Raw genomic sequence first — 25,176 nt, 5'->3', positions numbered from 1 at the left:
CAAAGTCAATAACATATTAAATGTCTTATTCAAATGAAAAGCTATTATTAACTTGTCTGCTTTAAGTAATTTGCTATTAAATCTGAATGGATGAATAGGAAACCTGTAGCAGAAACGGCATGGTAGGTGAGATTCTATCATTGGAACGTGCAATTATGTGTTTGAATGCACGGCGAGGCCTTTGTATGGAAAAGACACATTTCACGTTTAAAAGGTGCCATACCGTCTGATGTTGTATCAGGAAAAGAAAGCTGCAAGATTCTCCACACAGCTAAAAACTATTATGAATAGTCCTACCACCAGATGTGGTCGGGAATGAATGGAAGTAGGATACACGGAAAAGTTTTGATTCCGTTGATTCAAAGTTCAGGATAGATATCCGAGAATCTAAATAGTTACTATTATAAAATATAATAGTCATACTATTGTCGAGTTGTATTTGTGAAGATTTATGATGCTCGAGATCATGCAACTCCACATTTAATTCTGTGACTTGACTTTTATTATGCAAATTGTTGTCCACAAAATCATTGCACAATTTTTTTGAAAAAAAATTCAATTAAATTTGGTGAGGAATAAGCCTGTGCGTTAACATTCATAATTTACGATAGTTGTCTCATTAAACTTGTTGGATAGTTATCTCATTAAACTTGTTTGTTATTTCTAATACAGCATGCAGTGCATGCATATCTGTGTTAGTTTTTATTACTGCTACTGAGTCATTGAGTTAAACTTTCAGCATGAGGGTCAGAACAACTGACATACCCACAATCAAAACTAGCACTACCTGGCAAAACGCCGGAAGAAAAAATTAGAACGAACTAAAATACTAACATTCTAATTAGAGCAGATAAAAACGAGACAACACATAGGTGAAAGGAGCTAGACTAACTCTTGCACCTTATCTTTCAGCTCCTAGTTAATGACTTTGATATTCTTTGTGACTTTTTTAATATCTTTTTTGTCTATCTCGTTTCCTTTCTTCTGCTTCTTCTTGGTGTTAGATCGGGTATATTTTTCCAAGACTGGTATCCTCCACTTCCTTCTCATCTTCCTCCAGATCGAGCATAAGCTTCACCTACTTTTCTCGATCCGAATTACCCAAGACTGTACATACACTCAACAACAGTTTCAAGTAGACCTTGGCATCTGAACAAAGCACCTTTGGTTACATTTTCAATTTTGTCAATTTTTCTTTCAAATCTTTGATCATCTCTAGGTTACCCTTCTACTCTATCTCCTTTTCCTTTAGCCCCTTCTTGTCCTCTTTACTCTGCAACTCCTCAATTTTTCCTTCTAGAGCTTTGTCTTATAAATTCAACATTTTAAGGGAGTGGAAAGTACGTTTATCTAGTCTGAGAGAGTAGAGGGAGATTGCTTTTGCAGTTTGTAAAACACCATGAGGAGGGTCAACCGCTAAATCATTGATATCTTCTATCGTAAGCTTGACATTAAACTCCTCCTCATCAACCACTTTCAACATTGGAATCCTAGCCTTTCTCTTTTCTATTTCCTACCATAAAGCCTGGTCCACACTTTCATTAGGTTTCTCAATCTCGTTTCCTTCAACTTCTTGTAGAAACATAATTAAATCATGTTCATCAGACTCATCATACTCAACAATTCTTATGGCTTCTTTGAGCCCCTCTTCTTCCACTTTCTCTCGAGTAGCTTAATTATCTTTTTCTTTAGTAGCTACAGGAGAGCTTATCTCATTATGAATTGAATACAGTGAGGGAGGGAAAACAGTGACATTGCCACCCCTAAATAATCTTTCAACTAATTCATAATTTTTAGTTTCCTCTGAATCTTGTGTATCCATTTCTGCTTTCTCCTTCCCCTCAAACACATTTTTTTCTTCTCTGTCCTCACTTTCTTCTTTTAGTTCTGAGACAAGCTCCACATAATTAACCTTATCCTTCTTTCTTTTTGAAGATCTAGGAGATTCCATTTCTAATTCATGTAATATCCTTTTATCTTTGCCCAAATTTTTCCCCAAACCTTTCATCTTACCACATTGTTCCGAAATCATCCTTGGAATAGGGTCAAGAACAAATTTTTCACATACAGTTAATCATCCTCATAGGGCCTCATATGCAATATAGGTCACATCAAATATATTATTATATATTTAATAAAGAATGCATAAAAACAATACTTGGTTGCTTGGAATACTTATGACACAAAAACAACCTTCTCTAGATCCCTAGGTAGTGTCTATCCATCCATAAATTTAGTATCTGGTATAATAAAATTGTGTTACTATTGTGTGAATGCTTTTACTATTTTATGTGATTGTTTATGCACTTAACTAATAACACTGTTATAGGAAAAAATAAATCTTATTGGGAAACAATCAAGGAAGTTTTAAAATATTATCAAATTGGTGATTATTGATTCACCCATCCCCTCGTAGTAATCAATCCTATACCTACAATTGATATCAGAGCATCAAAGGACAGAGAAAGTGACAAAATAGGTATTCAAAGAATTGTGTCCTGACTTATCACTAAATGATATTGAAGTATGTATGGATAAGTTTAATGCAAGCACCCATCTGTTGAGCTTTCGAACCTTATCCAGGCACTCTAAGACCTCCAACAGTGAGCTTGAAGTTTATATACCAAAATTGTAAGCTGTTTCATCCAGAATAAACCCATGAATACACATGATATGGCATTGAGCTTTAATTGGTAGGCTTAATATATCCAATATGAATATCCACCTCTAAAATTAGAATATTCCAAGACTGTATGACAAATTTACTAAAAATAGTAAGTTTAGGGAAATAGTAACCCCCCTGTCTACTTGTCATTATTAAAATAGAAAAGGCTGAAAATATAAATATTTTTGGGTGACGCAAGATTGCCCTCATGCCTGGGACGCTCTTGCGTTAATCTATAGGAAAATATCTTAACAAGGTACACTTGATAGTATTTTGTAATCGTTAATCAGGAAAGCTCCTAATAGAGCATATTCCAAAAGAGTACAACATTTGTAAGCACCAATATCACATTGTGGTTTTCACCAAAATTGGGTTTCCATGAGATAAATATTGGTGTTACTATTGTGTGATTGTTTATGCACTTAACCAATAACAATGGAATAGGCAAAAATGAATCTTATTGATAAACAATAAAGGAATTTGTTAAAAGATTATTAAATTGGTGATTGTAGACTGACACCCCCCCCCACCCCCAAGTAAAATAAAATATTTTTTTTTAAATTTTAAATGAGACTAATCATAGTGCATTAGCAAACCCCATTCTTGTGCAAATGTTGTGGTGTCACATAATTGGTTTTTTTTAAAAATAAGGACATATTTCATTTAGTTATGGGTAGCCATTATTAGAAAAAATAACTTTAAAGAAACAACTATTGGTATAATGTTTAAAAAAATGCTAGATATTAAATCAGCAAGTTTGGGTTAGTTAACAATCACTATCAAAACAATTGAAATGTTTTCTTGTACTGAGCCCTCTTCCCCATGATACTACTAGAACAAAGAGTATATTAAATTTTGCCAATAAATTCTAAATATGCTTAAGGAAACCAAACAAATTTAATCCAAACATAGATGCAAAATTATTTGTTAAAGATGAGAAATCAAGTAAACCCATTGGGTTTGCAAATGGAATGGAAAGAGAAAACTTGTCATTACCATGGTTGACCTCTTGACTATCTCTTGGGCTATTGTCTCTCTTCCACTCAAAAAATGCAAATAATAACAAAAGCTACTCTATAAAAGTCAAACTACATAACCCAAGTTGTCCTTTCTTCATGTTGCTTTACAATTGATTTAACTTATTTTTATTGACCACAACATGTTTCATTCTTTGCAAACTGTTTAAGCACTCATTAAGAAAAGGAAAATAGATGAATCACTTTAACAATTTATATTATGTCTTGTGTAATATTACATATTGTTTAGATTTTAGATTTTAAAATTTTTTAATATTACCTCGTGAGTTCATACGACCATTGGCCGAAAATCAGCTATTCATCAAAAAAAATTTAGAAAACAATAGAAAACAAAGAAATCCTCATGTTGCCAATGCATTTCCAGCCAAGGAAGGAGGATCCTTATCATCAGAGCCCCACCCAAAAGTGGGGAGAGTAGATGGTTCGAGGGGGAGCCCAACTGTCATCCATAGCAGCAACATTATCTTCATCTTTCTCTCCCTCAAGCCTAGGAGGAGAAATGGCTAAGTCTAGCTGGGGAAACACCCACTTGGGGTCTGAGTGAGCAGAGGGCCAACCTGTAGCAGGAGCAGTAGGAGGAGCCATTGGAGACCACCCCAAACTAGACCTCTGGGGAGGTGAGGCTGAGGGGTGCCTACCACCAAAACCTCCAAAAGTGCGGCATCTACTAAAAGCACCACCGCTGGGAGAGAACTATTGTTGAGAGAGAGGTGTGTCTGAGCAGTGAGTGGAACTGCTATGCCCTTGATGATGACTGCGAGGAGGGGTATAGTAGTTGGAGGCCAAATTTGACAGAACACGAGAAACTATATAGGGGGCATTTCCCCAATGAGCCAACAACTTGAGAAGAACCTCCTTATAGCAATATCGTGAGAATGCTCGAAATAACAGAATACAAAGTGATAGCAGAACTCAAAATAAATCTACTGATCGTAGGCCACTTCGAGGGGGTAACCTCCTTTGAGCAAGCTCAATACAATAAATTCGTCCGTACCCATCAAGGGCCTCAACCTATTCTTATATACTGGGTACGATCTAGAAAAGTAATACTACCTATGCATGTGGGATAATAAAATAAACTCACGGGACGACTTACAAAGCATATGCGTCCAACAACTCTACTCTAACAAAATAAACAGAAGGAACACACAGGTTCCTAACATCCCCTCTCCCTTAGAAAAAAGCTTTGTCCTCAAAGCTTAAGGTGTGGAAATTGTTGTTGAATCTGAAGAAGGGGTTCCCAGGTAGCATCCTCTGGTTGCATGCCATGCCACTGAATCAAGACCTCAGAGATGGAGCGAGAGCGAAGCTGGCGAGTGCGCTGGTCAATGATTGCTACCGGCTCCAGGATAATGGATCCTTCCGTATCCATTTCAGGGAGAGTAGTTTGTGCTCTGACAGTGGTACCCAGAACTTTCTTTAGACAAGAAACATGAAAAACTGGATGAATGCGGGAAGAAGGAGGAAGTTCCAGTTTATAAGCAACTGAACCAATCTTCTGCAGAACCTGATAAGGCCCATAAAATTTTGGGGCCAGCTTATGACGCCCTTTCAGCTTTAGGGAGGATTGTTTGTATGGCTGTAGACGAAGAAAAACCATATCCCCAACTTGAAATGAGCGCTCAGAACGGTGTTGATCTGCTTGCTGTTTCATTCGATTACGGGCCATGTGAAGATTATCCTGTAAGGTACGAAGAATCTGATCCCTGCTGCGGAGAACTATGTCAACTACCTGGACTGGTGAGCTGTTGGGAGTGTAGGGAAGGAGCACTGGAGGTGCCTGACCATAGACTGCTTCATATGGAGTCATTTTAGAGGCAGTGTGGTAAGAGGTATTATACCACCATTCAGCTAAAGGGAGCCACTTGGCCCACTGATGTTGCTGTTCGGAAGTGAAGCAACGAAGATAAGTTTCCAAGCATTTATTGACAATTTCCGTTTGACCATCAGTTTGTGGGTGATAGCCCGAACTCATCTTCAGTTTGGTGCCAGTTTTCTGAAACAGTTCAGTCCAAAAATGACTGGTAAAAGTTGCATCACGATCAGAGACAATGGAAGAAGGGAGTCCATGAAGACGAAATATCTGGTCCATGAAGATTTGTGCAACAGAGGAGGCAGTATAGGGGTGGCTGAGGGCACAAAAATGACTATATTTCGAGAGACGATCAACCACAACCAAGATCACTGTCTTGCCACCGGATTTAGGAAGCCCTTCAATGAAATCCATAGAAATATCAGTCCAAATCCGTGTAGGGATGGGCAATGGTTCGAGCAAGCCAGGAAGGAGGGTCGTTTCACCCTTGTGGCGTTGGCAAGTATCACATTCAGCCACCATCTATTGAATCGTCTGTTTCATTCCTTTCCAAAAGAAGTTTCTCCTTGCTCGCTCATAAGTTTTGAGGAAGCCTGAGTGCCCTGCTGAAGGAGAAGCATGGAGTTCATAAAAAATAGCCTGATGTAGAGCTGGGTTCTGAGGAAGCACTAGCCGACCCTTGTATCGAAGAGAAGCACCATCCCAAGAGTAATGTGGTATAGCAGAAGGATTATTGGCTAGCTGGTGAATGATTTGAGATAAAGAAGAGTCACTATCATAGCCCTGCTGAACAGACGCTAACCAATTGGGAATGGGCTTAGAAATAGCGGAAAGGGAAGCTTGATTATCAAATGTGCGAGAAAGAGCATCTGCCACAATATTCTCCTTACCCTTCTTGTAGGTGATCTCATAATCATACCCCATGAGTTTGCTGACCCATTTCTGTTGTGTAGGAGAGGATACCCGTTGTTCCAGGAAGTATTTCAGACTTTGGTGATCGGTTCTGATGCAAAAATGACTCCCTAAGAGGTATGGCCGCCACTTCTGTACAGCATGCAAAATAGCCATCATTTCTTTTTCATAAGTAGAGAGGGCTAGATTCTTACCAGAGAGGGCTTTGCTAGTGAACGCAATAGGATGGTCATCTTGCAGGAGAACAGCACCCAATCCATTGCCGCAAGCATCACTCTCAATAGTGAAGGGTTTGGAAAAATCTGGCATCGCGAGAACAGGTGTACTGCACATAGCCTGTTTCAGTTGTTCAAATGCAGTCTCAGCAACAGGGGTCCAGGAGAAGGCATCCTTTTTTAACAGAGCTGTCAATGGTGCTGCAATTTTCCCGTAATCTTTGACAAACTTGCGGTAGTAGCCAGTCAACCCCAAAAAACCCCGAAGGCTCTTGAGAGTTTTAGGATGCGGCCAAGTTTTCATGGCATCTATTTTTGTAGGATCCACCCGCACTCCATGGTGTGCAACAATATGCCCGAGATACTCCACTTCCTCCTAGCCAAACACACATTTAGATAGTTTTGCACAGAGTTGATGATCAGAGAGAAGTTGCAAGACAAGCTCCAGATGATGGAGATGCTCAGCCCAAGTTTTGCTATATATGAGGATATCATCAAAGAAGACCAGAATGAATTTCCGGAGGTATGGTCGAAATATGTTATTCATCACTGCCTGAAATGTTGAAGGAGCATTCGTGAGGCCAAAGGGCATGACTAAAAATTCATAGTGACCATCATGTGTGCGGAAGGCAGTTTTAGGTATATCCTCCTCATTAACCCGAATTTGATGATACCCAGAACGAAGATCTAACTTGGAGAAAAAATGAGCCCCATGAAGTTCATCAAGAAGTTCATCAACAACTGGAATGGGAAACTTGTCCTTTATAGTGAGATGATTAAGTGCTCGGAAATCAATGCAGAGTCGCCATGACCCATCTTTTTTGCGAACAAGCAGAACTGGAGAAGAAAAGGAACTGGTACTAGGGCGAATAATACCTTGCTTCAGTAAGTCACGGACAAGTATCTCGATTTCGGTCTTCTGATGAAATGGGTAGCGGTAGGGCCTGATGTTGGGCGGAACACTACCAGGAAGGAGCTGAATACGGTGGTCCTCTGGATGAGAAGGAGGTAATCCCACAGGTTCAGCAAATATACCAGAATACTTGTCCAAAATGTGTTGGAGATCGGCAGGAGTGCTAGAGACTGCTGATGGCTGCATCTGAATGGAATGGAGCTGAGCGATGACACCATGTGAATTCTTCTTAAGAAGTTTTTCCATACGGTGTGAACTGATGATGCTGAGAGACCCTGGTTGTAAGCCTTTCAAAGTGTGTTGGTGCCCCTCGGCTGAAAACTGCATCCAAAGTTCAGCAAAATCCCAGAGAATGGGGCCAAGAGTGCGTAACCATTGGGCACCCAAAACCACATCACAGCCACCTAAGGGTAAGGCAAACATGTCAGAGCGCATGTTATAATCTCCAATAGAGAGACGCACATTGCGACATTTCCCTTTACAAGGTAAAGTGCCCCCATTGGCAATCATGACTTCAAAGCTAGAGCAGGGATGGATAAAGCAATCAGCCTGTTTGGCTATGCGTGGATCAATGAAGTTATGAGTGCTACCAGAATCAATGAGTATAGTAAGAGGGATCTTCTTGAAGAAACCCTGGACCTGCATGGTTTGTGGAGTAGTGACTCCTGCCAAAGCATGGACAGATATCTCTGGTGGAGCTTCTGGGGAAGGAGGTTCAGGCTGGTGAGGCTCAACCTCAGCATCCACTGTTTCCTGAGCATCTACATATTCTTCCAGTTCCGGTGGAGAATCCACATCCAAGAGATAGAGCTTTTGCTGAACACATCTATGGCCCCGAGACCATTTCTCATCACAATTATAACAAAGCCCTTTGTCTCGCCTAACTCGCATCTCTGTTTCAGACAAGTGCTTGATCGGAGTAGTTCTGGGAGCTGGTATGACTGGAGGGTTGTGAGAACCTGTATTTCTGAATGGAACAAAATTAGATCTGGAGCGTTGTAGAGCACTAATCTTGTCTTCCGCTAACTTAGCCAACCCAAGGGCTTCCATCATTGTAGTAGGTCGAAACATTTTGACTTCTGAGCGAAGTGCATCCTTCAGACCACTGACAAAACAACTACGGAAGAATTCATCAGACAAGCCCTCTGTGTGATTAGCTAATTTTTCAAACTCTGTCTGGTATTCTCTTACAGTGCCTGTTTGACGCAGTTTAGTGAGTGCTCCTGTGAAATCATCAAAGGAACTAGGGCCAAAGCGCTCCAAAATGAGGGTGCACAATTCGCTCCACGTTGGGCCTACATTAGCCTTGATGTACCAACGGAACCATTGAAGAGCTTCATGTTCCAAATGAAAAGATGCAAGGGAGACTTTGTGGTTATCCAAAGTATTATGCAAGCTGAAATACTGCTCTGCCCTATAGATCCATCCAGTCGGATCAGAACCATCGAAGCGTGGAAAATCAAGCTTTGGTCCACGGAAATTGCCAGAAGAGGACCCAGTATCACCTGAATGGTTTCGGCTCATGGCTGACTGCTGAAAGTTAAGACCCAGAATTTTGTCATCCAGATCTTGAAGTCTGGTTTTGAGGGATGCAATTTCCTCTTCCATGATTTTTGCTCCTGTACGCGTAACAACCATAAAACAAGGTTTTTTTTTTTTTTTTTTTTTTTTGAAATGGGTAGAAGATGAGAAACAAAAACTTTTTTAGTTACGGCAAACTTGGATTTGGGTAAAACTCATATAGGAAATGGGTGTTCGACGGGTGGTGGGAGACTATCTGGGGACAAGGGAAAAAGAAAAATGAGGGTTTCAAGGGTAGGGAGGCGAAATGAGGCGAACAGTCCAAGAGGGATAAGGGAGCAAAATGAGGAATTGAATCTTGTGGCTCAGTTTGGTGGCGATTGGATGAGAGGTGAAAAAGATAGGGCAAACCCTAAAATTAGATAAATGAGGGTTTTAGGGCTTTGATATGTAAAATTTGGGGTTGGGTCGCCAAGGAAGGAAGTATGCTAAATGATATTGCAGACGTTCTGCGGAAGTATGAGCAGAAACAGAAAGCAAACAAGGAAGCTACGACTAAAAAACAGAAAAAATTTTACTCTTGTTTTTTTTTTTTTTTTTTTTTTTTTTTTTTTTTTTTTCTGAACAGTCGACTTAAAAAAATTCACTCACAGACAGAACAACTAAAAAGAGTTATTGCAATAACAAGAGATATTAGAAGTGAGAGGAACCTGAAGGCCACGACAGAAAAAAATTTGATGTAATTTCCACCCAGCGAGCCCAAGAGAGTGCTCTGATACCAGATGAGAAGAACCTCCTTATAGCAATATCGTGAGAATGCTCGAAATAACAGAATGCAAAGTGATAGCAGAACTCAAAATAAATCTACTGATCGCAGGCCACTTCGAGGGGGTAACCTCGTTTGAGCAAGCTCAATACAATAAATTCGTCCGTACCCATCAAGGGCCTCAACCTATTCTTATATACTGGGTACGATCTAGAAAAGTAATACTACCTATGCATGTGGGATAATAAAATAAACTCACGGGACGACTTACAAAGCATATGCGTCCAACAACTCTACTCTAACAAAATAAACAGAAGGAACACACAGGTTCCTAACACAACTCCTATAAGTGAGCCACCTCCAAAGCCACTTTATCCATCTGTACTTGAATCTGCAACATGACATTGTTATAAATAAATGCTTTAGCATACATAGCCACATTAATGTCAAGTGTATTGTGAGCATAAATGACTGCATTGCGATCTTTCCAAATGGTAAATAAGATCTCCAATTTGAAAGTATGCCATATCTGGGGGTATTTGAAGGGTATCAAAGCATTATCCTCCAGGAGAATCATATGCCAAGAAAAAGGTTCTAGGAAAAAGGGGTCAAAGAGATCATGTATCCATCACCAGTAACATTGAGCCCATCTGCAAAACCAAAAAATGTGCAAAAAGGACTCTGGTTGACCACAAAAAGGGCAACAGGGGTCAGGAACTCCTAGATGTTGCAGCTGGGAGCCCAAAGGCAAGCCCTAGAAAGTAATACACTAGGTGAAATGTGCAATTTTGGGTTCAGTAATGGCATGCCACACAGTGGAGAACCTATGACTCCATGTACGAAGCAAGGATTACAAATGCCAACATTGGTTGAGCACATCAACCATGGGCAGGTGAGGAACCAACCATCAGTAACCCAACTAAGGTTTATAGCTAGTTACCAGAGTGTCTAGATACCACTTCCAATCTTTCTACCAAGGGAAACAAGACTAAATGCCCACTTTGTGTAACAAATGTGAAGGCACCGTAGAAACTAGAAGATCAAAAGTCTATTGATCTGGAAGAGTGAGCCAGAATTGCACCCTCATGTCTTCCCACAAACACAAGCTCATAGTAGCTCTGGAGAAAAGATCTTTAGGGGTCCTTATGCCATGTTTGAAATAACATAGAGCACCAGTCGAATGCACCTTAGCCAGGGGAACACCTTGAATGGTGAATAAAGGCAACCACCAAAGATTATGTTGGTTCAAGGAGAGCCCATCTCTGAATCCATTGCCTACCCAATGAAGCCATGGCTTAACTGCTTCCCAGACTTTCCAAATACTCTTGGTAATAAAATTACGTTGAATTTGAATAGGTTCAGGGGTAACTAGAAGGGTTTGAAACCCAATCCTCTTCTAGGCTAGCCGATGAATTAGAAAGCCAGAAGAAATGCAATGTCTTAACAAAATCATCCAGGCTTCATTGCTTGAAAGAGCTCAAATCACCCATTTGGCACATAAAATAGTACCTTTCTTCTAGGTGGATAGCAAGCCTAGGCTACCAGATTGCTTGGGAAGACAACAGAAATCCCAGGAAACTCTATGAAAGCCCTGGTGAGAAGTGTCTAACACCTAGAGGAAGTCACATAAAAGGCACTCAAGTTTGAGCTATGAGGCCTTTGAAGGAGCCCAATAGGAAGAATAATAAACATGGGTGGCCGCCAACACTTTGGAATAAATCTGGAATTTGCATGCTAGGGAAAGAGGTTTGGTGATCCAATACTCCAACTTCTACTTTATTTTGGCAAGAACTGCATTCTAGAGCTCAATAGTTGAGGCTTGGAAGGTGAAGGGGATACCTAGAAAATGAAAAACTTCCCCATGTTGAACCCATTTCCATTGATATTTCTCAAGCCAAGTAGGATGAGAAAGGTAAGACTGCCTGTAACATAGGGTTTTGTCTCATTGAATGGTAGACCCTAAAGCAAGACAGAATGTGTCAAGACATTGCAAAGCGGAGGCAATATTCTCTTCATCCTCAATGAGAGTGAGGAAAGAGTCGTCTGCAAAATGACCATTCACAAGTTGATCAAGGGAATCTAGGAGGGAAATGCCTTAGACCCTTCTTTGGGAGATGGCATTTGCGAGCAAATACCCAAAACCTTCTGCTGCTAATACATATAAAGAGGGCACCAGTGAGCATCCTTGGCAAATTGATCGATAAAGCCCAAACACTTGAGACTGACAGCCATTAATAGAGATGCAAGTAGAGGCATCTCCAAAGAGCATTTGGACTGACTACAAAAAGGTAGGGCCAAACCTAAGAGCCTAAAGCATGGCTAGAATGAAAGTCCACTCAATCTTGTCATAAGCTTAGGCAAAATCAATTTTGAGAAAGATGGCTTGTTTCTTGGAATGAGAAGTCCATTCCATCCCTTCCCACACAACAATTATATTATCCAAGATATAATGGGACTTGATAAAACCTGTTTGTTCAGGGTGAATGATTTGAGGAAGAAGATGACGGATTTTTAGTGAGAGAGCCTTTGCAATGATCTTATAGGAGATTTCCAACAATGTGATAGGCCTCCAATTGCAGATGTCTTTAGGGTCACCCGCCTTAGGTATGAACTTAATATTCCCTTTATTAATAAGATTACCCAGAGAATAGGAATTGTATACCTCAATATAAATGTTATGCAAGTCTAGACCAATCACATCCCAAAATGCTTTGTAAAATTCACAAGGGAAACCATCACAACTAGGGGCCTTATCATCCACCATGGAGAAAATAGCTTCGTTGAGGTCCTTTAGAGTGAGCTTCTACTCATAGAACACATATTATTCTAGAGTGAGTCTTTTATGCATGATAGCCAAACAAGCTTGCAAGGCTTGGTCCTTGGCCACCAAGGGACCTTGAGCTGTGAAATTTTTTTCATAGTGTTGAAAAAAGGCCTGAAGAATATCAGGAAGCTCATAGAGTGTATGCTGACCCTCCCAAATGTGTTTGATCCCTACCACAAAGTGACGTGCCCTCAACACATTAAAGAATTCCTTGGAAGCTTGATCACCACCGTCTAGCTAGTGAAGGTGGGCTTTGAGTTGAGCTCCCTAGGCAGTATAATTATCTGCAACTTATTTTTGATGGAAAAGGTTGGCAAACCTGATAGATTCATGGCAAGAGCTTCAGTGGCCATACGAAGATCTTTGATAGTGGAATCATAGGATCTCTTACGGTATGTGGCCAATTGCCTCCCATAAATGTAAAGAAACCTCATAGTATGGTTGATGGCATCATTCCACCATTGAATCCACCCAGATGATGAGTGGTGCCTAGGTTCAAGGTTCCAAGTTTGTAAAATATGAGCAGGGTTGGGCGGATGGGATAGCATGGAAGTATTAAGGTAAAATTGGCTTTTACAATTACGAGCAGGAGCATAATGCTAGGTAATGGAGAAGTGGATGGGAGAATGATCCAAAAGAGTCACATAAGGGAGTAGAGTGACAGGTAGTAGACTCGTGTGAGAAAAGAAAAAAAAGGACTAAGAAAAAATCATAGCATGGTCCAACCTTTTAAGGACCTTGTCAGCTCCCTCTCAAAAGTTGGACCACGTGTACTAGATGCCATCAGTCCGACGGCGATGAACATTGGGATAAAAAAGGCCCAACTTGTTTCGCATGTAGAACCAGACTTCTCACTCATCAGTTGACCATCTGAAAGGAAGAAGGCCCACTTTATCAATAGCTAGCTCAACCATATTAAAATCCCTGCAGAAAAACTAGGTGGTAGGTGGCAAAGAATCAGCTAGCCACCCCTACAAGTGTGAGCGCTCAATCACATCATTAGGGGCATAGATATTGACAATGCCAAAAGAATGATTTTGAAAAGACAACAAAATCCAAACTACTCACTACATGGGGTCAAAACCATGGGAAATAACAAAAGGGAAAAGCTGAGGGGAGAGAAGAGTGACTACATCACCTTAACTAGCTTCATGCTAAGAAGCAAAACTAACACCATCTGGCCATATCACATGGCAAGTTGAGTTGAGAAGGAACCCAACGACTTTGACTTCTTGCAAACACAAAACATCAATATTGCCAAGCCTATTCTTGGTATCACAAACATAATATTTTCTAGGAAGGTCTATTAGCCCCCACACATTCCAAGAGAGAAAATTCATTATGTAGTTTTTAAGTCAATGTCATTGAATGTTTCAGTAATATTGAATCACATCTAAATGAGTCTCTCATGAGAATGATTGCAACACTTGACATTTTCCGCTTCCAAGTGATGTTCACAAAGGTCACTAGGACTTCTAGGAAGGTTACCCACCCTAGTATACTACAACTCAAAGATGTTTAACCAAAAAATTTCTTGTACAATTAAGCCTACTTTACATTGAAATCTAGTTTCTAAAATGAATTGATATTTATTATTATTTATTAATTAACTTTAAAATCATAAAACAATGTTTTTTTTAAATTTAAGTAAGAAATGGAAAATAATTATCTAATTACAACTCATATGTCATGTGAGGTAGATAAGCAAAAAAAATAGTCTATAAAACAACACTGAAATATATGTCACAAAATCATCTTTTAAAAAAAAAATCTATTAGGGGAACTAGAATAGTGCCAAGATTTTACAAATTTATTATAAAACAAAAGGCACCTCAAAATACAATAAAAAATCTCAATTTTCTTGATAAACATTCTTGACAACAATAAGAACACCACCACCAAAAGCCAGTTTAGTAGTATTATCTGAAGTGGTAGCATCATATTCAACTACCAACTATAGCTCTTCTTGAAGAGTGTAAATAGTATTTTAAATCTTATTATAGGCATTATTTTTTATTTGGAATGGCAAGGTATTAAAAAACAATAACAAAACAATGAAACTTTGAGACAAAATTAGGGATGTCTTTCTTATATGATCAAGTGACAATATTATGTATAAGAGAGATACTAAGAAAAGTGGTTTTACATGTTCAAATGCACAAGAAAGGGGCAAGTCGCAAGGACAATATCAATAGGGAATACCAAATGCTCCACACATGAGGGAAAAGATAAAAGGTATATTTATGGTTTTTACATTGAGCACAAAAAATAATTGTAGGTAGGCGATGAAAGAATACGAGGACGTTACCAATGATAAGTTTCACATGAAAAAGTTTCCATGCTAAAATTTTTTGATTAAGGATAAAGAAGGTTTTGAGGGGACCCAAAGCCCCTTAAAAACATATTTTACTAAGGATCTAGAAGCCCATCTCTAAGAAGCTCTGCCACAAATATTAAAAACTATTGTCTAGGAATCCATAAAAAGACAAACAAGTTGCAGCTTCATGAGAAATATAGGCAAAGAGAAAGAATTTACTCAAGTAAAACTAGCACATAAAGCTAGCTCAACTTGAAACTCTTATAGAGTTGAGGTCAAAGGGGTTTTGAGGTTCCCCAAACCATAACACATTAAGTCCATGGCCCTATGAGCCAACGTACCAGCCCATAGGAGATCTTTAAAACCATTCTTAGATGAAGAACTGATCTTCCATGGGAGGAATATCCCAAACCTTGACTACTACTATAGTTGAAAATATTCTTCCATCGGAAAGAGCCCTTAAAAATTTAAAGCTTTCTTGTTTGACAAAAACTAAGCATCTTAACCAAAATGCTACCCTGGAAGGATAAATCATGAAAAACCTTAGAAATGTAAATTAGATCTATTATTTCATTTATTGGCTTTTAATATTAGAAGTTTTCAAGAGTTTTTAAACTCCCATTATATAATTAAGGTCTCATTTTTATATAATAACTTACTTGGCAAGTCTCTTGTATATAATTAAGATTTGAAGGTCATACCATCAAACATGATGATATATCAACACACTTTTTGCAAAGTTGTCCAAAAGGACCCAAAACAAAGTGAGACTAATACTTTGCACTAAGTCATGTTTTATTGGTGGACTAATTTTACATCACATGATTAGTTTCTTTTTAGATATAAAGGATACATTTCATTCAATTATAGGTGGCCTTCATATATAATAGCAACCCTAAAGCCACAAATATTATGCTTTATAGTAAAAAAATTTGAGCAACATGTGTTATCATAGATATTGAAAGAAACTCAACATGTGAATATATAGTGTGCTTAGTATTCCCCCTTTAAGGATAGTATGGGTAATGAGCATTCATAATGAAAGGAAATGGGAAAATAAACAACATGCATATTAATGTTTTTCATAGCTCTTTTCTATTTGGCTACCATTAGTAATTATTGATCTAAAACTTTATGTCATTAGCATGATAACTATTTTTATAGAAACCACATCTTGTGATCTTGGTTGTTCTACTTAGATCTTAAGTGCATCCTCCCCAAACTTTAATAATCTCTCTTTAGATCATAGTGTAACACCATTCAAAGAGTTTAGTATGTAGGCCTTTTCAACTTGACTACCAGTAATAATTGTTGATCTAACAGTTAGGGTCCGTATGGCTGTGGGAATATAAAAATGGGAATAGGAATACTTATTCTTGAATAGAAAATGGAGTTATGTATTCCTATTCTTGTTTGGTTCACCCAAAATTTGATGGGGAATTCACAAACTCAAAAATTTATGTTTTCTAAAATAAAAAAATTGGAAGAGGAATACATATTCCAATTCCACTTATTTAGGTGGAATAACAAATCTTCATTTTGGGCCAAAATTGGAATATGCATTCCAATTTTATTCCTATTCCAATTTCAATTTGGTGCATCCAAAAGAAAATTCAAAATTTTAACAATATACATATGCCTATTCCTTGTATTCCTGTTTTCAAACAGGCCTTTAGCGTCACTAGCACAATAACCATTTTGTGAAAACCACATGTTGAGATCTTTGATCATTTTACATTGATCTTAGATAGGCCTACCCCACACTTCAATCCTCTCTATAGCTTAAGAAGCTTGCACCAAGGACACATAATTGATAAAAATAAATCAAGATTATTTCAATTTCATATGAACATGAAATAAATTTTTAGTTTGTTTTATAAAATTTACATTAAAAACAGATATTATAACAATGATTCTTACTTCTTTTGGTTCTAAATGTAATAATGCATAGAATAATTATTTGCAAGGCAGTTCCACAGATCATACCAGCCCAAATTCCCCACATTTCGAAAATATATTATATAGTAATAACACTCAAATAAAACAAGAGACGGTAATATTATGATACAAATGAGCGCTACGTTCACCCCCAAATCAAAAAAAATAACCCAGCAAACAGCCAAGGGGAACTCCAAAAATGTAACAGCAGGCTAAGTTAATATATGCTACTAGAGCTTGCCATATATAAATATTAGTAACTAATAAATATTAATATTTATTCCATATATAAATATTAGTAACTAATAAGAGTAAGTCTTATTCACCCCCCAAAACAGGCTGTATGCTATTTAAAATCATAGTAACAGCAAGTACATTTGCAAGCTTTGAAACGGCTTTCCTCACTTCTTCAGTGTTTGTAAATTCTAGAGCGAATTCATTTCTAGCAATGAAGATTACACCCATTAAAATGACTCCTATTGTGAAGACTGTTCCAAGAACAATTATCACTGCAAATCTTGCAGCTCTCGGATGCCCAGCTCCCAATTCATTGGCAACTCTTACGCTGAAGAATCATTAAAAAAATGGGTTTCTTAAATTCCTTTGCTTTGTAGTCCACATAATATTTAATATTATAATTGCTTATTTGAAGTTCATACAACACATTCTGTTACATACATAAATCCATGTAAAACTAATGAGAGCATAGCTGATGGCAATATTGATCATGGTTTCCCATCCCATTAGATTCAAACTACATTGAGGAAAAAATAGCAGGGCCTGCCAAACGCCAAAGCTTTCCTTGAGGAGGCCTCTCCATCCCTCAATGGCTGCAAGATCTCCACTAAATTCATCATCATCGCCATTGTTATGGATTAAAGACGCGTTTAGATTATCCTCCTCCATGGCCGAGGCAAATGTTTTAACACTATAATCCACAATTTTAGAAAAACTGAATGGTTTCAGTGAATAAACTATTTGAAGAAGCGGTAATAATGTAGTTGAATTGTTGTCCAGACCCTTCGACTACAATGCAAACAGTCTTTGAAGGCATCGTGTAACCAGCAAGGTGTCTTTATGTGTGTCTGATATATGTACAGCTACTGGTGTTTTCTTAACCATGAAAGGATCACTTCAGAAGCATTGATTATTTGTGCCAATATGGGGGGAACATTAACGGTAATTTATAATTTGTCCGTCCTTCATGGGACTAGGAGGTGGCAAGTGATGAGTATAATTGTGTGAAAATCTGTTAATAATGTGCAAACATTCATTATGTATATGTAAATAATGGTAGACTGATAAAAGTAGAAGGGAACGGATAGGCATAAACATCGTCGAAAACAAGAGATAAATGACAACCACTATATATATATATATATATACACACACACGTCCATCCGCACACACATTTATATAACTTTTAGAGTATCAAGGTTACCTTTTCTGAATTGCAATTGATGAAAAGTATTTTTTTTATTTTTCTACTTTTCATAAAGTTAGTATCAAATTATTAGGAAAAATTAATTATAGTTTATAAAGTTTAATTAAATTATGAATTATAGTTAAGTTACTATAAAATTATTCTTCAACATTTAAATTTATAATTCTATATATGGTGTTTAATTTGCATAACTTAAATTAGAGTTGGATTTGGGGTTAGGATTAGGGTTAGATTTAAAATTAGAGTTAGTCTTAGAGTTAGCATTAGAGTTGGAATTAGAGTTGGTTACGTATAATTATGTACTAAGGGTCAAACATGTTGTTGTTTAAGATTATAATAGGGGTTGTAGATAGCTTTAAGGTTGGGTTCGAGATTCTATGTATTTTTATAGTTAAGCTTTCTATAAGGCTTGCAAAGGTAATGGATAATGTAATGAACATGACTCTCTCTCTCTCTCTCTCACACACACACACACATTTAGCCCTTTATAGTTAAGTGTTATATTGGTTTATACATTTATATATAAACTAATATGTATTGGATACACTTTTATCTTCCTTCTTGATCTACACTTGTTTAACATTTATTTTTGGTGTTCTAATACCCATACAATTCCTATCCATATGAGCTCGTGCTATATGACCATAATTATTATAGACATGACATGGTATACAAGTCGATGGTGTGCCCATATTTCCATCTATAAACCCACATTCTCTTGTCTTGTGTCCAAAATTTTCATAATTATTGGATTGCATATTTCTTGGTTTCCATATTGTGATGTTTCATTCCTACATTGTTCATCTTTGTGACCAAATATGTTGCAACTATAGCAATGACACGTAAAGCTTCTTTCAGTTGAAGTACTTGATGCTCTCATTTTGCAGTCTCTTATTCTATGTCCAAATTTGTAACAGTTGTAGCAGTAACAATTGAAGGATATTTTCAATGAGACATTTGATGGTATATTTCTACATACATTAATGTATGTCTTTCTTTTCCACAGTTGTAACATGCAGGTTTCTTATGTTGGTTATTGGTTGGTTGAGATGTCTTTTCTATGGTTGTTTTAGATGATTCACCAATTTTAAACTTATTGTTATCGGTATAACCAAGTCTAGTTGTATCACCCAATTTCCTTTGAGATTTTAACTTTTCATTAATCTTCTTCATGGTTAGATCAAACTGAGTCTTTCATTCACCTCTTGCTCTATCTTTAGTTTGTTTGTTAGATCTTCTACTTCCTTTCTCAAATTCTCATTCTCAACAATGATTTTTTAATTTTCCTCATGTGTATCACACATGCAACCTTTTAGTGTATTATTTTCATGTTGTAGGTGTAGGATGACATTATCCTTATCTTTGATCCTCTTTTCTATATTTTTGTTATTAGCTTCCATTTTTCCTTTTTCATCTTTGACAATCTTCATTATCTCTAATAGCTCAAATTTTCTTAAAGCTTGACTTTCAAGTTCCCTTTTGGCTTGTTCTAGATTTTCCTTGAGGATAGTTGATGTAGGAGCATCTTGCTTCATGAAATAAAAGGGGTTGTGATAAAAAATAATTTAAAAAATTGGAGGAGAGAGAAAGTGACAAAAATTAGAGGAAAAATAATTTAAATAAAATAGAAAATGGAAAAATGGAGAGAAAATGCTTTTCATTTACGAAGGTGAATGGGTGGCATAAAAAGAAAAGTAAGAAAAATGGTTTTCATTCCATTTATCGAGGTGTGTAGGTGGAATTGTAGAAGTTTGTGGAAAGTTCCTTAAATCATGCATTTAATATCTATTAGAGGCCGACTTGTGGCTCAACATGTATTTAATTTAAGGGTTTATTTAATTTGTAGCTTACTAGGCCAACTTGTGGCTTAATCGGGTATAAGTAGGGGGTCTTGTGGAGCTTTTAGTCATTATTCATCCATCTTGGAGAAGAGGATGTGGTAGAGGAGAAAACATTAAGAAGAGCTAGTAGCTAAGGCTTGAGGAAGAAGGAGATTGCTTAGTGGGCTTGCAAGCACAAGTTTAGATCTTCCTTGGAGGTTTCTATCAGAGTGTGGATTTGGATAGCTAGGGTTTGCATTAGATCTTGAGAGGTCTTGTAGAACCATTATTTTCTTTGTATTTGGTCATAAACAGGAAGGTCTTACAACCTAACACATTGCATGTAATCAGTTATTTTATGAACAAAGAGTTGTGATTTGGTATTGGATCTTGCATGATTGTTGTGTTTATGTTGTGTGGTTATTTGTTGCGGGCTAGGGTATCTCCTTTGGGGATTCTCCTACCTTGCACCACATCAATAGTATTTATATCTAATAGATTAGAATTACACCACTAGATTCCTTAGAGTTGGTACTATTTTGGGAAAGTTCTTCAAGATCCTCAAGACTTATTTTCAATCTTTATTACAGTTCCTTCCTTTTTGCAAATGAAAATTTTAATTTCATCATTTTGGGCTATGGCTGCACTTAGGGATTCTTCAAGTAGCCTTTTCTTCTTGTACCTTTCCATCTTCCTATATCTATTATCAAGTTTTCAAACTTCTTTTAAGAGAAATCAGTTTTGATACCAATTGTCGATTATAGATAGGAAAGGTTATGTATTGAGAAAAGGGAAAAGGGGGAAGGGGGGTGAATACATACTTAAGAAATTTTTAATTTTCTTTCAATATTTTAACCAATGGCCTATTCCTTAATTACTCTAATGGCTCCTTATGAGGAGAGACTAATACAATTCTAATTATATCATTAGTCTACTAAGACCACTCGATTAAGTAATTTTATCCTGCCTATCTAGGCATTCACCTTGTTAATGGATTTAATAAAAGTTCATACATTAACATAACAAATCCTCTAAAATACTTTTAAAATCTGGTAGAAAACTAATTAAGTATTTGTATAAGATAACTTGATCTTTTTTGTGCTTCTCCTTAAGGTTATGCAATCCCTTTGTTATTTTTTCCTCTATTTGTGATGACCTCTTTTGTTGTTCTCTTTGTTCTTTATATTTTTGTGTCTCTCGATGTCTTTATGTCCCTCTTTGTATCTCACTCTCTATTATTACGTCATGATTTCTTGCTAACCTTGTACATAATCTTGATCATAGATCTTAGGGTTAATCTCATTCTCCATCTTGTTGTTAACTTCGAAAATGTTCTAATAAGCTTATGATAATATCAATCATACACTTCTTTGATAATCTTATATGATAATTTATAATCTGGATAGTAACCTTGTCATGCCCTAAATTTATGAGGCAAAACACAACCAACAATTTTGTTTTATTTATATTTATATTTTATTTATTTTTTCCCCTTTTAAGAGTGATCTAGCAGCATGATGCATCGTTCTTTACTTAATTGAATGTTCTATCAAACTTTGACGTATAACATAGTAGCTAGGTAATATCATAAAAGGGTGAGTTAGGTTAACATTGACTCTACATCCAATTCAAATAGTGCAACCATGTAGCTACAATAATTCTACCATCTTAGGGTATGACTATGTTTCCAATAGTCTTTCGATAAAATTAATGTTTATCACTTAGGTATTATAAGATGATTTTCAATTATATATCCTATGCAGCATTACCTTCTATCATCGCATTTATCCAAAGCTAACACTCTTGTTTTCCTTTTTTTTAGAATTTTCATTACTTATTTTATCATTATTAATATTCATTTATTTTTGGCTTCTTTTCTCCATAAATTTAACTATTGATTATCCACTTCATGGTCACGTGGAATAATTTCTACGAGTTCTATGACCAACTATTTCTTTTATTTTCAACTATATCATCAGTTATTCATCTTTCCATTCGAATTATATATTTATATGTATTTTTTTTGAAGGATAACTTAGGATTGCTCATGATGGACTATACATTTGTCCTTTGATTATCAAGAAGTTAGAAGCTCACGGTCTATAATAGAATTGTGCAAATCTTATTGAAATTCAATACTCAACCACACATTATTCCTCACTAGCAACCTAGACAATACATCTCTTAGAACTTAATAACATTTTTCATCATATTATTACATTTCATTTTATTTCCAACATACGATGTTGCATAATGATTTAAGAGTGACAAAAAAATATGTTTGTAATTCACATTGATGTTAATTTATTGGGTCATAAACTAGATGGCATAAAATGTGTCGATGGCACCCTTGACAACATATTAGGATGTCTAGTGACCACCTAAACTTTGAAAGATTATATCCTAAATATTCTTACTAGCCATTCTCTCCTTTGATATCGATAGTACATTTCTACACTAACTACTCTCTCAATTTAATAGAGTCATCATACCTTACTAATTTAATTACCATTTTATTTATAACTAATTTTAACTATGAATTTAATTATTACTCAGTTAACAACCAATTCAACTATTAAATCTCCTAATACAACATCACAATTAATTATTCATCCCACTAAAGTATTAACTCCACGCATATACTATACCCTTCTTACGTAAAAATATTCTAGGGGTTAGGCAAACTTGATATACACATTTAGAGTGACATACAATTATGTGTTAAAGAAAATTAATTTCTAGACTGATTTATTAAACAATTCTAGTGATCCATATGAGCCATCTACTAATTTTATTAATGACACTCTATACTAGTCTCCCTCTCCATTAATACAATTATTACCCATGAACTATTACTTACTCCAAATAACATTTTGTAGTTTTTTTCTTAGCACCCACTTCGCCACCCATCCTATTATCTCTTCTCCATACACTTTATGATAGAGTAATTACCTTCTAATTATTGGGATTACACTCAAAACAAAATTTTCTATTTACCAAACCACTTCCCCTTAATCATGAAACATGACTATATTTAAATCCTATGTCCGCCCTTTCACCCCTGCCTTTACTCCCAGGCGATTTCCAAAGTTAGGAGCACGTTCCCGACCTTTCTCAACTTCCAAGACGATGTGACCTTGGCTAAACCATCTTTTATTGCGCCTGTTTGCAAGGATCATGGCAGCAAATGATGGTAAAAGTCGAGTTTGACTTTCATTGAGGTGGGAAGCCTTTACAAGAAGGCACTGACATGTGTCAGTGGAAACCAATGCCCAATGCACCTTTATGTCTTAAGGAAGGATGTTGGCGCCAAGAATGGGGAGGGGTAGTGGGGACCTCCTGTCCTCCAACCTCACTAATGTCTTCCCTTTATTTTTATTGTATTATTATTATTTTTTGTTTGTGTGAAGGCAGCCGCCTAGGTATGTGTGTGGTAAGGAATTCCGACATGGCTAATGTTTTTTGCACAATTATATCAATAGTTTTTTTAGGGTTGGTGGTTAAATCGTTCGCTACAATTTTTTTATGTGTTGCAAGCATTTCTCCTGTTGAAAGGCTTAACAATCTTGCATATTATATATCAATGTTGAAATGAATTATCTTTGTTCGGTCAACTGGAATTCTGAGGATAGTTTTCTATTTTTTCCCTAATTTATGGCGAGCTGAGGCCCATAATTACACAACAATTAAGTATTTTGAAGACCAACCACTTGGCATGAATTTTAGGGTTTCTCACTTCAGAAATAAATAAATTTTATAAGTCAGGGTTGGTAGAAAATACGAAGAACTTCAAAATGGAATTTCAAGTTTAATGAATCAGAAAAGTGGTATGGTCTTTCTTGCAAAATGAATGCTCTTTTTTCAGCTAGCCTGTTCTATTATATATTACACACTCTTTAAAGCTAACTCAATCCCAATATCACATTTTAAACTCAAATCTCTTGTTGCACAATGGAGAATGGCAGATATCAAAGTAATGGCACTTTGCTGCTTCATGTGTTAGCCCACGGTCACATCTCCGCCTGTGTAGAGATCTCCATTAGGCTCACGCAGAAAGGCATCAAAGTTTCATTCTTTTCAACTCCACTAAATATAGCCAAGATAAAGCCCCTCTTTACAAGCCGCTACGTCACACAAGTTCAGCTTTTGGAGCTGCCATTGCCAAAAGTAGCGAAACTTCCACAAGAAATAAAGAGCATCGCCAATCTCCCAATGCATTTGACCCTTCTGTTTAACACAGCCGTGGATGGATTGGAAGCCCCATTTGAGAAGCTTTTGGCGGAGACTTGTGCGGATTGCGTGATATTCGACTTTTTCCAGTGGTGGGCGGGGAGAGCGACCACCAAATTTGGAAGAATTAATGAGAGGAATTTACGAGTTCTTCAATGGCAAATGTAAATTTCTAAATCTTAATGGTCAGCAATTTCATCCATCGAGTCTTCAGGAAGGCAGTACCTTAGCTGTTCTCTTTTACAATGATTACCAAAAGCTAGAGTTGCAAGCACTGGGGAGGATCCTTGACGATCTCCAAGCGACTTGTGAGACGCTACAAATAGTTCATGTTGGAACATGTGTGACTGCGCTCGAAAAGAATCTTACTAGCAATCATGTTATTTACAGTTGTGATAACTACAGAGCATTCATCTTCTTTGAAAGTGCATTGTTCATGGTTGAGGGTTTTGATCAGAGCATGAGTTATGCTATGATCATTAGTGATGTGGTTTGCAAAGATGAACATAAAACCTTTGCAAGCTGGACAAGTGTCACGTTTCAGAGTGTAAGGAACATGAGCACAAAAAATGGATTTTAAGAAAAATGACTATCTCCACCTCAAGGATTTGAGAAAAGTAAGTTTTGGGTTTCAAGTTTTGGAATTATCTCCTCCCTGTAAATGTAAATGTAAAATATTTGTAAGAGGAAGCAACTACATATTAGTAATAAATATATTGCAAAGTTTTGTCGAAACACACATCAAATTCAAATTAATGCTC

At 36.9% G+C, this 25,176-nt stretch overlaps 1 protein-coding gene across 1 annotated transcript; it reads left to right on the top strand.

Moving 5' to 3' along the window:
• The first annotated feature begins 24,136 nt into the window (after positions 1–24,136).
• LOC149569962 (beta-D-glucosyl crocetin beta-1,6-glucosyltransferase-like) lies at positions 24,137–24,583 on the top strand. The gene has a single exon (XM_089817057.1). It carries the CDS (start codon positions 24,137–24,139, stop codon positions 24,581–24,583), a length of 447 nt encoding a protein of 148 aa, XP_089673183.1.
• The last annotated feature ends 593 nt before the right edge of the window (positions 24,584–25,176 follow it).

This window comes from Cupressus sempervirens, chromosome 3 (assembly GCF_028749045.1).
Source record: "Cupressus sempervirens isolate cs-2001-9-10 chromosome 3, ASM2874904v1, whole genome shotgun sequence".
Lineage (NCBI taxonomy): Eukaryota > Viridiplantae > Streptophyta > Pinopsida > Cupressales > Cupressaceae > Cupressus > Cupressus sempervirens.
This window is presented reverse-complemented; position numbering and strand designations above follow the sequence as displayed.